General features: G+C 40.5%; 1 protein-coding gene across 1 annotated transcript in view; it reads left to right on the top strand.

Annotated features, from left to right (window-relative positions):
- TUBGCP5 (tubulin gamma complex associated protein 5) overlaps positions 1–14,656 on the top strand; it is a 268,782-nt gene that overhangs the window by 168,889 nt on the left and 85,237 nt on the right. The window contains 2 exon segments of the mRNA XM_030201310.1: positions 1,357–1,552; positions 6,216–6,404. Of these exon segments, the coding sequence (XP_030057170.1) occupies positions 1,357–1,552; positions 6,216–6,404 (385 nt within the window).

The following is a 14,656-nucleotide window of genomic DNA, read 5'->3' as shown; positions in this document are numbered from 1 at the left end:
TATGATTCTGCTAGTCAGGCAGGGGAATTTTTGGGACTTGCTTCTAATTGGTCTGTCAGGGGTTGAGCTGACATCTGAAGCAGCAGATGTCAGAAGCCTGATCTATCTATTTAAGCTTACCTCTCCCTACAGGCCATTCTTTAGCGTTTGATTCCTGTCAGCTGAAGCCTGTTCCCCATTCTCTCAGTCTGTTCTGTTGCACACTGTGTGTTTGTTGGACTTTGTCTAATCTCCTCGTATCTTGTAGCTTCTGTGTTTCCTGGGTGTTCCCAGCTTGAGCTTGATTGTTTCATTCCCCTGCACCTGAGTCTGTTCCCTGCTTGCTGCTGTAGTGTGGTCTGTGGCAAGCTTGTCTCTTGTATTGTTCTAGATCGTTTGTTTAGTTTCCCTTTCCTCAGTGTAACCCTTTATGTGCTGAATTTAGTATTTGCCTTCTGTAGTCCTGCCTCTATCGGCAGCCTCCCTGTCCTTGTATTAGCTTCTGTTCATTTGTTTAAAGTTTTCCTTTGTTTGCCTTACCTTTGTCTGCTGTGTTTGCACTGCTTCCTGCTGTTTGGTGTCCCAGAAGCAGCCTTCCCTTTGTTTTTTGCCTTTGTTTGCTGAGTCTGTCTCCTGATTTTGGTGAGCATTGCTCCTTGTCTGATCTGTATATGTTAAGGCAACTTTCTCTGTTTTGCTACCCTTGTGTGCTGTGTGGTACACCCTTATGTATTCCTATAAGCAGCTTCCCTTTACCCTTGCGTGCTGTGGGGCCAGCCTTGTGCATTCTTGTGTGTGGATTCACATTTTCTTTGTTAAAGAAATACTGCTGACCTGTGGCTGCATGGAACATCTTATAGGGAGAGCTTGCATCTCATTGGTCTCTGTCTTCTTCTGCTGATAGGGGCATACCCACTGGTTCTGGAATGGTCTGGTTGGACTAAAGGAAAGAAGATTTCCTTTAGGCATTACAATGATTTATAAGCTTATCCTCCTGATAGTTAGAATGAGGTCACATTAACCAGGTTCCAGAAGGTGCTATATTTTCTTGCTTATAGTTGAAGATTTTCACTGCAGTCAATGGAATCATCTGGGCTGGGTGTGTAAGAGTGGGATTAAAAACCCAGAGTAGTTAAAAATGAAAGCTCTCATGGTATCTTTGCCCAGCAGAGGCTGATTTTGATTGAACTGGAAGTCTGAAGGAACAGGAGAAAATTGTCAAGGAACCCCAAAAACTAAGCATATGTGGCAGAATTACTTTTCTGTGTAACTGGTTTATTTTCTGTGTTGTGACAATACTTAATGTTGTTTATTTTCTCCTGTTACATGAGTTACATTTTGTGCTAATGTTTTTAATTATTTTATTATCTGATTTAGATGCAGACAGAAAGAGTTTGTATACTTTATTTCTGGAGTCAGTGCAGTCCCGTCTATGCCAGGGGAAGAATTTTGCTCTGGACATAACTGATCAGCAAGCAACCAAACAGAGTATGATAAAAATGCACACTGTAGTGGCAAGACACCTGGAACTACATGATGTACATGACCCACAATTGACTATTAACTTTGCAAGGTAATGTAGTGGAGCACTGAAGAACAGAATAAAAAGTACGATATCCCTGTAATGTTGTGTTGAATTATTTTCTGTGGTTCAGTGCTGGTAGCAAAATGTGGATTTAAGTGATGTGAGTGGTGTATCTTATGTTATATCTCTCTTCCTTAACCTGTGAATTATGTTTACCTATTTAAAGACAAATTGTATATTCCAGAGGAACCAAAATCCAAAGACCTCTTACTGTTAGCTCTCCTTAGGAAAGGATGATATGAAATATTTCATATTTTACTTGGTCAGAAAATTATTTTTAGACCATTCCTTTGTTGAAATTTAAACTTTGGGGAATTAAAAGACACAAGAAATAGCAGATCAAAACGAAACACAAGACCAGGCGTAACATACCCCCCTCCATTTGCTCCACACCTTCTCCTCTGTCCCCCTGATTTTTGCTGTTAGCATTTCCATTTCCTTAGCATGCCACAGTTGTGTGCAGTCAGGACCTTCAAGGGATTCGGTGAATCTCCAGCCCTGTTGCTGTGAAACTGCCTGACATTTTGTCCCCCCCCCCCCCCCCCAGTGTTTTACAGGTTGTGTTTCTTTTATCTTTGATTTGAAGATCAGATAGCAGAAAAAGGCATGAAAGAGCTCCCCTAATCTTCGCATTACTCTCAGCTGTGGCACTTCATAGTGAGTCTCCTCAGAGGACAAACAGGCATAATATTCTCACAGATGGGTGATGTGATCCACAGAGCCTGGTGTGGAGACTGTCAAGTGCACTGTCACTTTAAGTCTTTGAGGCAGTGCTCCCACCGTGCGTGCGCAGGTGCCTTCCTTCCTGGCGTGCGAGCGCGGAACAAGCAGGCTTTCGTTTTCCATGGAGCAGAGAGGTTGCACTTCCAAAACCTCAGCACAAAAAACTTCCTCCTCTTGGTGCCTTCCCTTTTTCGAGATAAATTTTCTTTGAATTTTATCTTTTCAGCCATAGTTTATGTAGTTTTTTCAATTTTTGGCCCAAGGGGCCTCAGACCCCTTTTTCCTTCCGTGGAAGCATCAACTTTTTTCAGGTATGGAGTTACTCAAGATCCTTGGGCCATGGAGACTTTTCTTGCATCAGCTGTTTTTCCCTCCATGACATTCAGGGTGCCGATTCAAAAGCCTGGATTAATGAGACAAAGTCAACATGGATTTAGTGAAGGGAAATCTTGCCTCACCAATCTACTACATTTTTTTGAAGGGTTGAACAAACGTGGATAAAGGGGAGCCGGTTGATATTGTGTATCTGAATTTTCAGAAGGCGTTTGACAAAGTACCTCATGAAAGACTCCAGAGGAAATTGGAGAGTCATGGGATAGGAGGTAGTGTTCTATTGTGGATTAAAAACTGGTTAAAAGATAGAAAACAGAGAGTAGGGTTAAATGGTCAGTATTGTCAATGGAGAAGGGTAGTTAGTGGGGTCCCCAGGGCTCTGTGCTGGGACCGCTGCTTTTTAACATATTTATATATGGCCTACAGATGGAAGTAACTAGTGAGGTAATTAAATTTGCTGATGACACAAAGTTATTCAAAGTTGTTAAATCGCGGGAGGATTGTGAAAAATTACAAGCGGGCCTTACGAGACTGGAAGACTGTGTGTCTAAATGGCAGATGACGTTTAATGTGAGCAAGTGCAAAGTGATGCATGTGGGAAAGAGAAACCCGAATTATAGCTATGTCATGCAAGGTTCCATGTTAGGAGTCACGGACCAAGAAAGGGATCTAGGTGTCGTCGTTGATGATACATTGAAACCTTCTGCTCAGTATGCTGCTGCGGCTAAGAAAGCAAATAGAGAGAAGAGAAATGCTGGACATGGATGGAGGAGAGGGAAGAGAGAGGAAGGAGGTGCATATGGATGGAGGGGAGGGAAGAAAGAGGAAGGAGATCCTTACTGACCGAGATGAGGGAAAGGGAAAAGAGGAGAAAAACTGCACATGAATGGAGAAAATAGGCAAAAGCTGGATCCACTCTATACCTCCTCCAGTCAAGTCCACGGAGGACCCAGCTTTTACCTATGGATGTAGGGCAAGAAATGAAGAAGAAAGGAGGAAAGTAAAGAAATAAATGGAAAGGAATCCCTGGAAATGGAGTTAAGAGAACAGATAACAGGATCAGAGACTGGGACCAACATGATCAGAAAAACTAAGTCACCAGACAACAAAAGTAGAAAATATCATTTTATTTTCATTTTAGTGTTTGGAATATGTCCAATTTGAGAATTTATATCTGCTGTCTTATTCTGCAGTGCATAGCAATGTGTTTCTTTCTTTTTTTCTGGTATTGTACTGCATGCAGAGTCTAGCGTCTTAGGATTTCAGGTTAATTTTTGAAGAATTTGAAGAGGGGTTATCTCTGTCCTGCATGTGTGACTGCAAGGCCAAGTATCTGAATAGGGATTAGTTTGTTAGGTTCTGAGATTTTGATAACATATTGTGTTTCAGATTTGGCAAGACTGTTCTCTTAATTCCTGCTCTGTGTTCTAATTAGGCTTGTGTCATTTGGGTATACTGGAGCTGTAACAGCTTACAGAAATTATTTATAATGGAAAAAAAACAAGTTATTTTTCTTCTATACTGGTGTAATATTTTCAATGATGCCTGTTTATATGCGCAATGGTAGTTAAAAGGGTTTGGCTACTGTGGGGATGGAGCCATAGTGACCCCGCCCCTGGATGGGTAGGGAGGCCGACTAATAGGCTGCAGGAGGGCACTAGAATCCCTAGCACCGGCCCTTGCATTTTATCTGATCTTTCTCCGCCACCTCAGAGGCATAAGTCTCCCCCAGAAAGTATATCATTTTCAGGCTTTGTCCATGAGATGGCTCAAGCTATACTTTTTAAACTAGGAAGAACCTTGTTCAGAACTTTTTGAAGTTCTAGATTATGACTCTCCACCAAAAGAGTATTACAGTTCCCCTCCATTCTATTATGAAGAGTACTTTACTAAAAAAAAACTGGGAGACCCCTCTGACAGTTCAGATTGCCCCCCCCCCCCCCCAAAATTGACAGAAGTCAAACAACAAGGCAGCGATCTGCCAAATCCAATGTGGAAGATAAAACAAAGAGGCAGATCTTGTAATAAACGCAGTCTTTATTCAGTAAAAAGCTGTGGGCAGGCAAGGCGGAAGTACAGAGCAGAGAAGTATAGAATAGGGGAGTGGACTTGGTATGGGGGGGGGGGGGCTATTAAGCATCCTACTCCAAAACAAAAGTCAAACTGCATTGAGCGAAAGAAGTGAGGGAAAACAACAAGAAGATGAGAGGAGGAAGAAGACATTAAGGCAGGGAGGAACTGAGAAAGAAGTGGGATGGTCTGAGAGAAAAGAAAGTGTATGGTGTGTACTGGTTAGGTAGGGAAGAGAGACTATTGAGAACTGGCTGGGAAGGGGAGAATATGAGTTGTATAGATGGGCCAGGGTGGACTGAAAGGTATAGGGTAAGTGTGCTGTAGATGGGCTTGGGAGTAGGATCGTAAACTGTGGTGATGGGTTGGAGTTGGGGAGGAAGAGATATGTGGGACTTGCAGTGGTACCCCTAGCATTTCTTTTACCCTACATAAGTACATAAGTAGTGCCATACTGGGAAAGACCAAAGGTCCATCTAGCCCAGCATCCTGTCACCGACAGTGGCCAATCCAGGTCAAGGGCACCTGGCACGCTCCCCAAACGTAAAAACATTCCAGACAAGTTATACCTAAAAATGCGGAATGCCCTTTGTGTGCACCACCTTCTGTTGTGCACTTCATATAAAAGCCTGACCAGCTGTGTTTATAACCCACCATGCTTGAATTTTCTTTATTTGGACTTGGTGATTTGTGCCAAGTTGAGCACCCTTAGTCATTTTGAAAAGTTGGCTCCTATTCACAATGCAGAAAAAACAGCGATGAATGATTGATGCAGGAAATTAGGCACAATGCTCTAGTTAGGTTCAGATATTTATGATAGTATTCGATAAAGGGCACAAAACAGACATCACCCTTTATTGAATCATGTCATAGAAATTCACACCCATACTTGGGTACACACCCGTTTCTTTAGGCACCCTTTATAGAATTTAGACCATTATATACAGGTACTTTCTCTGTCCCTAATGGGCTCACAATCTTTTTGCACCTGGAGCAGCGAAGGGTTAGGTGACTTGCACAGGGTCATAAGGAGCTGCAGTGGGAACCAAACTCAGTTCCCATGGTTTTCAGCCCACTTCATCAACTATTAGGCTACTCCTCCACTCCCTACCGTGTTGCAGATTTTGGTATCATCCACAGAGAGGCAAATCATATCAAACTCTGTAAATAGGGTAGACATGAGAAGCTGAAAGACAAGGGGTCATTCAAAGCAGCTGAAGAGCAGGATGCTCAAAAATATTCTATCATTAGAAAACCATGAACAAATTGTACAAAGTTCATCATGGCCAAAACAGTGGCAGAATTCAAACATATTTGGTAGAGACAAAAACAGGACCTTGGACTGAGTAAGTAATAACAGACAGATTAGTATCAATGATAGCAGAGGTGTATGGGAGTGGACCAAGTGATCCTTATTCACTAATATCTTTTGAAATGACGTGGTACTTCAAAGCACTAGACAAGTGTATTGAATAATTATTTGTATTAAACTGTGATTAAAGCATGAATTGAAACTTTTTTCAAGGTTATATTTGGAGCAAAGTGATTTTCTGGAGAATTATACCTGTGGTGATACAAGTGTGGATAGATCCTCTGAATCTATGACATGCCAGACGTTTGAACTGACATTGAGGTCCTGCCTTTATCCCCAAATTGACCACCAATATATTCAGTGCTGTGGAAGTCTGATGCAAACATTAAAGAAAGATTACAGGTAAGAGAGAATTCTTTCACCAGATGTTTATCTGCTGTCACTTTCTATGTTTCTATTATAGCAGGCCTCGACGGATTTTTTTTTTTTAGGAGCTAGGAGCCAGCCCAAGAATCTAGGAGTCAGACTTAGAACAACTGGAATTATTTCTGCACGTTTATAAATCACACATTCATATTGTGCTCAATGTGATGTAAATTTATTTATTTAAAAATGTATATTCACATTATCTTAATATTCGGAGCAGAGAACAAACTCCATACATGAGTAAAAATTTGAAAGACATAACAAGCATACAATAACAACTTCCAGCACAGACCAAAACTTATTCAGTCCAGATACTCTTTTCTAGATCCACTTCTTCATTAAATCTCATTAAAGCTCTTTCTTAAAATGCCCTATTAATGTTTGCAATTCATGTATCTCAAGAGGTAAAGCATTCCACAGTATTGGTCCAAGAATAAAGAAAATAGAAGATTTGTATTCTTCTAGTCTGACTGAATGAATAGAAGTTACATATAGTAAATGTTGATGCGCCCATCTCAGTGCTCTGGATGGTTGATAAAGCTTAAGATTCAAAGAAATCATTACTGATACACAGTTATTAAATACATTACTTGAAAGTCAGCAACAAGATCTTAAAGTATACCCATTGCTCGATTGGCAACCAGTGTAATTTTTATAGTTTGAAACAGTTTTTATTGAGTAAACAAAGTGAGTAGAAACCAACAATCAAGGTATTCAATTTTTATACGTATTCATCCCTGTTCAAATAATCCCCCCTCCTGCCCCCACCATGGGATGATGTCCTCAGTTTTAATAAAGAACTTTTGTAGAGGCTTCTACAAGTTCTTCCAAACACCATGGACTTTGACCCGGTAGATGAATCCCTAGTTGATAAGTGGTTTTATCTGATCCACACTAACAAGAATACCATTAGAAATGAATTATTCATGGGCATTATCAACTACTGCAGAACCAAAAGGATCCCACGTGGCCTGAGGATACTCAAAGTACCCAATATGTACACTGATGATCAGACTTTTTTAGATCAATGGTGCTCGATTTTAAATAAATGTTCCTTGGACTTAATGATTTTATTGACAGATACAGCCAAAAAAAGCGTAGTGATGTTCTTAATATTGAATCTGTAGAAATCGTAAATATTCTTAAGGATTCGGATGTGAACTTTGAACGTATATATTCTGATTTTAACAAAAAGATGGATATTTTTAAACATGATATCCGTAAAGGTAAGCGAGAAATTTAGATGTGACAAATTAGATTATAGTTTGTGATGAAGATACTGTAAGATGTTAATTGGTTAATTTTGTATGATATAGAAGTGGAGAATTGAAAGAATCTATTACTCAGTCATAAGATTTAACTGAAGAACAGATTGAGGAACAAGCTCTCTTTTTTTGAACTGACAACATGTTATTATCTAGGTGATCCTTACGGGACACCAGAGAGAGGACAAACGAACTTGTTATATTTGACTTTGAGTGTTTCCCTAGTGTTTTACTGGGGAGTTCATATCTGATTCAATAGCATGGTCTGTATGGTATGTGATGTGATGTGACCTTATTGTATAATCTACTAAAACAAACGTAAACAACATCAGCATAAGTGTGTGTATATGTTCTTGCTTTTATACATCGGGATCCAAATGGACATAATACACTTGTCTTTGGATCCCTTGATTTGAGAGATCATAGGTAACCCGAATATTCAAGGGGTACAGGTCGGCTCTCAGCAGTCTAAGATTCTGCTTTTGCAGATGACCTTCTGGACCATCTTGTGGAACCTCAGTCCTCTTTAGCTGCCTTGATGGAGAGTTTTGCAGAATATGGGGACTTGAAGGACATGCGCTAGATGTAATTTATTTATTTATTGTTTGCTTATATCCCACATTTTCCCACTCATGCAGGCACAATGTGGCTTACAAAACATGAAATAAAATTACAGAATAGGAAGCTTAGAAAAGTATACAAGGAGTAAGCAGGGGGAAAAGCATCTAACAGGGCGAACTAGCGGGGTAAGAGACAGGAGGGGTGTATCAGTCAGCGGTATAAAGTGAGGGGTAGGTCCTGGCAAAGAAGTATGTCTTCAACAACTTCTTAAAGAGGGCGTGGTCTGCTTGAGTTTTGAGGTGTTGCGGAAGAGCATTCCAGTGCTTAGGGCTCCAGTAGTGGAAGGACGAGGCGAAGATCTTCTTGTACTTGACACCCTTACAGTTTGGGAAGTGCAGATGAAGGTAAGAACGAGCAGCAGGATTGGCGTTCCTGGGCGGGAGGTAGATCAAGGGGTGCATATACTCCGGGACAAGCCCATAGATGATTTTATGGGTCAAGGAGCAGAGCTTAAAGGCAATGCGCTCCTGTACAGGCAGCCAGTGTAATTTGAAACGCAAGGGTTCGGCATGTGCAAAGCGTCGTTCTCTTAGGATGAGTCTCGCGGCAGTGTTCTGAACTGTTTGGAACTTTTTCAACAGTGAGGCCTGGCAGCCTGCATAAATTCCGCTGCAATAGTCCAAGTGGGAGAGGACTAGCCAGTGGACAAGTGTGCGGAACAAATCTCTAGTAAGGAAGTATCTTATACGCTGAAGCCTCCACATGGCGTGAAACATTTTTTGGGAGACCAAGTGCACATGATTGTCCAGCTGGAGGTGTGTGTCCAATTGCACTCCTAAAAGCCGCAGGCTGGTGGCAATCGGAAGGGCAGAGCCCAGTACTGGGAGCACTGTGTCATTTACTGGGGTGTGGGTGGATGAGAGGATAAGACACTGGGTTTTGTTCTTGTTTAATTTGAAACGGAAGACCTGAGCCCAGTGTTCTATGGAGGAGAAGCAGGCATCAATGAGGTGGACAATTTCCGACACGGTGGTGTGAAAGGGAATGTAGACTGTAATATCATCGGCATAGATGAAAGGGTTGAGGTCCAGTTTACTGATGTAAGTGTTTTGGAATGTTACCCCTTCTCAGTTAGATATGAACTTACAACTGTGTATTTACTAGATATAAGAATAAATTATGTCTTGATTAAATTTTAACTGCCAGACCCTCAACCATTCATCCTTTGTCATTGTTTGTACTCCCTCCAGGCATAAGCAGACACGTTTCCTTCCAACCCTTCAGCAATATCTCTCACAAATATATCAATAGAAATCAAACAAAATAAAACATGGAAAAGAAAATAAGATGATACCTTTTTTATTGGACATAACAATACATTTCTTGATTAGCTTTCGAAGGTTGCCCTTCTTCATCAGATCGGAAATAAGCAAATGTGGTAGCAGGTAGTATATATAAGAGAAACATCAAAACATTACTTTGACAGTCTGACAGAGTGGGAGGGTGGGGGTATGCATGGGGACATCAAAGCATTTCATTGATATTCTAACAGAATGGGTGTTGGTAAGTGAGAGGAGGGTAATAAACAGAGAAATGGACAGAGAAATACAGCTTATGGTTTATAATGGGTTAGAAAACCCAGATCCTTATTAAGTCCTGTTTGTTGTGTGTCAAAATATTCAATCATTCTTATTTCAAAGGTCTTACATTCCTGTATTGTTTTAAAATTACCTTTCAGTATTCTTACTGTGAAATCACTGGTGCAGTGTTCTGGTCTTGTGAAGTGTTGGCCCACAGGGGTGGGGGCTTGACTGGCACCGGCTATTTTCATGTGATGTCTGTGCAGATTGAATCTTGTCCTAAGCATCTGGCCTGTTTCTCCAATATAGCATCCTTCGTTACATTTTTTACACTGAATGATATATACCACATTGGAAGATGAGCATGTAAAATAGTCCTTTATGTTGAATATTTTTCCTTTGTGAATGACTGTGGGGTCTTGTGAAATGTTTTGGCATAGTTTGCAGCTGGCTGCGTTACACGGAAACGTGCCCTTTTCTTTTTTCGTCTGTGTTGGAAGTTTACTTCTGATCAGCTTGTGTTTTAAATTTGGTGGCTGTCGGAAGGCCAGCACTGGTGGGGATGGGAATATCTCTTTCAGTAATTCATCTTCCTGGAGTAGTGTCTGTAGTTCTCTTATGATTTTCCTCAGTTTTTCCAGCTCTGGGTTGTATGTCACTACAAGGGGAATTCTGTCTGTGGCTTTTTTTTCTTTGTACTGTAGCAGAGTTTCCCTGGGTGTTTTGAGGGAGGAGGCAATATTCTTGGAGATTATTTTGGGGTTGTAGCCTTTCTGTTTGAAGGATGCAGTCAGGGTTTCAAGGTGTCTGTCTCTATCCTCTGGGTCCGAGCAGATACGGTGGTATCTTGTGGCTTGGCTGTAAATAATGGATCTTTTTGTATGTGAAGGGTAGAAGCTGGAGTTGTGGAGGTAGCTGCAGCTGTCTGTGGGTTTCTTGTATATAGATGTTTTTATACAGCCATCACTGATTGAGACTGTGGTGTCCAAAAAATTGACTTTTTCTGGGGAGTAGTCAATTTTGAATCTGATTGTAGGATGGTATGTATTGAAGGAATAGTAAAATTGTTTCAGAGTTTCATCCCCCTCCGTCCAAATCATAAAAATGTCATCGATGTACCGGTAGTATTTTAGAGGTTTGGTCTGGTATGTATTCAGAAATGTCTCTTCCAGCTCAAAGTGGACTAACACGGCTACCACACCTCACAAATATATTAAACAGAATCAACCCCAGCACCAACCCCTGAGTAACTCCACTGCTCACCTTCCTTTCTTCTGAGCGGATTCCGTTTACCATCACCCTCTGCCACCTGTCAGTCAACCAGTTTCCTATCCAGTTCACCACTTTTAGTCCTAAGTTCAGCCTTCTCAGTTTATTCACGAATCTTCTGTGAGGGACTGTATCAAAGGCTATGCTGAAATCCAAGTAGATTACATCTAGCGCATGTCCTTCAAGTCCCCATATTCTGCAAAACTCTCCATCAAGGCAGCTAAAGAGGACTGAGGTTCCACAAGATGGTCCAGAAGGTCATCTGCAAAAGCAGAATCTTAGACTGCTGAGAGCCGACCCTTACCCCTTGAATATTTGGGTTACCTATGATCTCTCAAATCAAGGGATCCAAAGACAAGTGTATTATGTCCATTTGGATCCCGATGTATAAAAGCAAGAACATATACACACACTTATGCAAACAGACTAAAGCAAAGCAGACATTTATTTACAAATGAAATCATGAATACATCACCTAATTCAGCAAAGTCTCAGTGCCTCATCAGCTGTCTTCAGCTGCGCCTGAGAATAATTTGGGATCTTCATCACGCTCTTTGAGCGGAGGGCTTCAGCTGATAAGGGGTCTCTCCCTTAATCTTATAGTCCACAACAAACAAGTGACTCATAGTAAGCTGGCATTGACTCCTCTGTTGTCTGTTTTTTCTCACAAAAACAGTCTCCAGCTGCCTAATTATCAGTCCAGTAGCACTTCTCCTTCTTGCAGGCAGCAAAGGTCTTTTCTGTAAATCATGCATAGGAGGTCAGATAAAGTGCAAACTCCACACTGAGCCCAAAACTTTCAGGTTCATTACACTCTACCCATGGATCAGTAGGGAGACTACACATTAAAACTGTCCGAATACAGCGTGCAGCATGCTTAAAGATACAATATGTAAGAATATAATTCCATACAGTAAGAAAGTTTAATATCAAATTACAATTAACATAAAATGAAATAAAGTATTCAAAACAGCAGTGGAAGAGGGGGACCATCCAGAAAAGATGATTCTCCTAATGCTTTCAATTGATCAGACATGATCAAGATTTTCAGCTCATGATGCAGTATAGACTGGTTGACAGTGTCTGAACATTTCAGCATCATGGTAACATTAATTATCTATTTCAATTGGGTCAAATCAATTAATGGAAAAGACATGCAGGTCAATTCCTGGTATTGGTAGATCTGCTGCTGCTTCTAATAGGTAATACTGTACAGTACATACATTTGATTACCAAAAATTAGTAAAGATATATTGTGGAAGCATTGTCTAAGAGGGGGAGCATATAGACAGTGTGTGCAGCAGTTTATATTACTTCAGTGCAATTAAATACATAGCCTTTCAAGCGCATACATTGATATTATGCTGCAACAAACATGGTTCATATGCAGGAACCCGTAATCCACAAACTTGATTATCCACCACCTGCAAACATCCCAAATCATCAGAAGTCTTATTAGTATTCCATTGGATCATATCACAATTTAACTGAGGTTACAAAAACATATTTCATACAATTTTGACCATAGTAGAATATTTATACAACTTAATATTTGGTGCAGTCTGGTTTTGTAGGACGTGGAGGGGCATAATCGAAAGGGGTGCCCAAGTTTTTCTGAGGACGTCCTCCCCTCGATTTGTACCTGAACGTTCTCTGGCTGGCTGGCGCTGGCCTCCATTCCGTTCGTAACATCCCTCCTGATGTCAGCTCACCTCCAGCATTCCCTTCCCTCTAACTGTTCTGCCCTCTGACGTCATTACGTCTTGATGCGAGGGCAGGACAGTGAGGGGGAATGGAACGCTGGAAGCTGGCTGACGTCAGGAGATGTTACGAACTCAGGCAGCCAGACATGGAACGTTGGAGGTGCAAATTATTATATAGGATTGTCGGATAGGTATCGTAAAAAGGTAATTGAATGTCAGGTAAATACTGTGTATCAGATAAATGCTGTAAGAGTATCATGACAAGATAATAGAACGTCTAAAAAATATCTTAAAAAATAGGGACATAAAATATCTGACAGATGTCATAAAACAAAGGTATCAGATCAAGTTCTGCATTCAAACCAAGAGGGGAGACCGTGTTAAAGTTAAAAATAAAGCGCTGTTCTTTTAGTAAAATATTCTCTGTATCTCCTCCTCTCCATCTAGTTTTGACCTGATTGACCACGAAGAACTTTAGAACATCAATGGTGTGGTGTGCCTCATACCGATGTGTCACTAAAGGTGTAGACTATATATTCCTGCTAATGCAGGATCTATGTTCTATTATCCTGGTTTTTATCTTCCTCTTTGTCTTCCCTATATATAAAAGTTTGCAAGGGCAAATGACTATATAGATCACTTGAGTTGAGTCGCAATTGTGGAATGTCTGAGATGGTAAGTCTTACGTGTGCTTGGATGTGTGAATTTTTTAAGTGTAAGGCTGTGTTTACAGACTACACTTTCCACATGTTGTGTGTCCAGAGTAAGTCTCTTGTGTGCCATTTTCCTCAGGTAATGTGGATGGAACGAGGCATTCTTTTAAATTTCTATTCCGAGAATATGCTATAACAGGACGTATATTCTGAAAACATTGGTGTGTCTCCTAGGATGTGCCAGTTTTTGAGTATAATATTGTGAAATTGGTTTGAATATCTTGAAAAATTTAAAGTACAAATGAGGTCAGGTTTGGCCCTATGGTTCTTTTTGGACAATAGCTGTTCTCTAGCTTGTGTGCGTGCGTTGTTGATGCTTTTTTCAATGCACTTCCTAGGATATCCTCTTCTCATAAAACGTTCCGACATATCTTTCGCTTGGATTTCAGTCTTCAAAATTTGTGCAAAGGCGGGCGTCTCTCAGAAATTGCAAATAAGGAAGATTTGTTTTCAGATTACAGTTATGATAGCTTTGGAAATACAGATAGCTATTTTTATCGGTGGGCTTCTTGTATACTTTAGTTGTAAACCTACATGGAGTTTTAATGATGAGTATATCAAGACATGGAATTTGATATTTGTCATATTGTATTTTAAAATGTAAATTTGGCTCTAACCTATTGAACCATTCAAAAAACTCCAAAAGTTTATTTTCATCTCCTTTCCATAAGATAAAAATATCATCGATGTATCTCTTATAGAACACTATTTCAGATTCATATGGATGATCATTAAGGAAATTCTCTCCAAAATGTGCGACATATAGGTTCGCCACGTCTGGGGCTATTGATGATCCCATCGCAGTTCCACGTATTTGCTGATAAAATGTTTTTTGGAACTCAAAAAAGTTTTGTGTTAGAGCATAGGTCGCAAAAGCGATGATGAGATAATTGGGAATTCCTGTCCCTTAATGTGTTCTCTATAATCGCCAGACTCTCTAGTTGTGGTATATTGGTGTAGAGAGCATCTATATCTAGTGTGACTAATATAATGTCTTCTAGGTCTCTGTCAAAATCTTTTAGCAAGGTGATAGTTTGTGAGGAATCTCTTGCATATGAAGGCATTAAGGGTATGTAGGGGCAGAGAAAATAGTCAACAAACTGAGAGAGTGGCTCTAGGAGAGATCCGTTACCTGAG

This window comes from Microcaecilia unicolor, chromosome 4 (assembly GCF_901765095.1).
Source record: "Microcaecilia unicolor chromosome 4, aMicUni1.1, whole genome shotgun sequence".
Classification (NCBI taxonomy): Eukaryota; Metazoa; Chordata; class Amphibia; order Gymnophiona; family Siphonopidae; genus Microcaecilia; species Microcaecilia unicolor.
The sequence above is the reverse complement of the archived record's forward strand: the minus strand, read 5'-3'. Positions and strand labels throughout refer to the sequence as shown.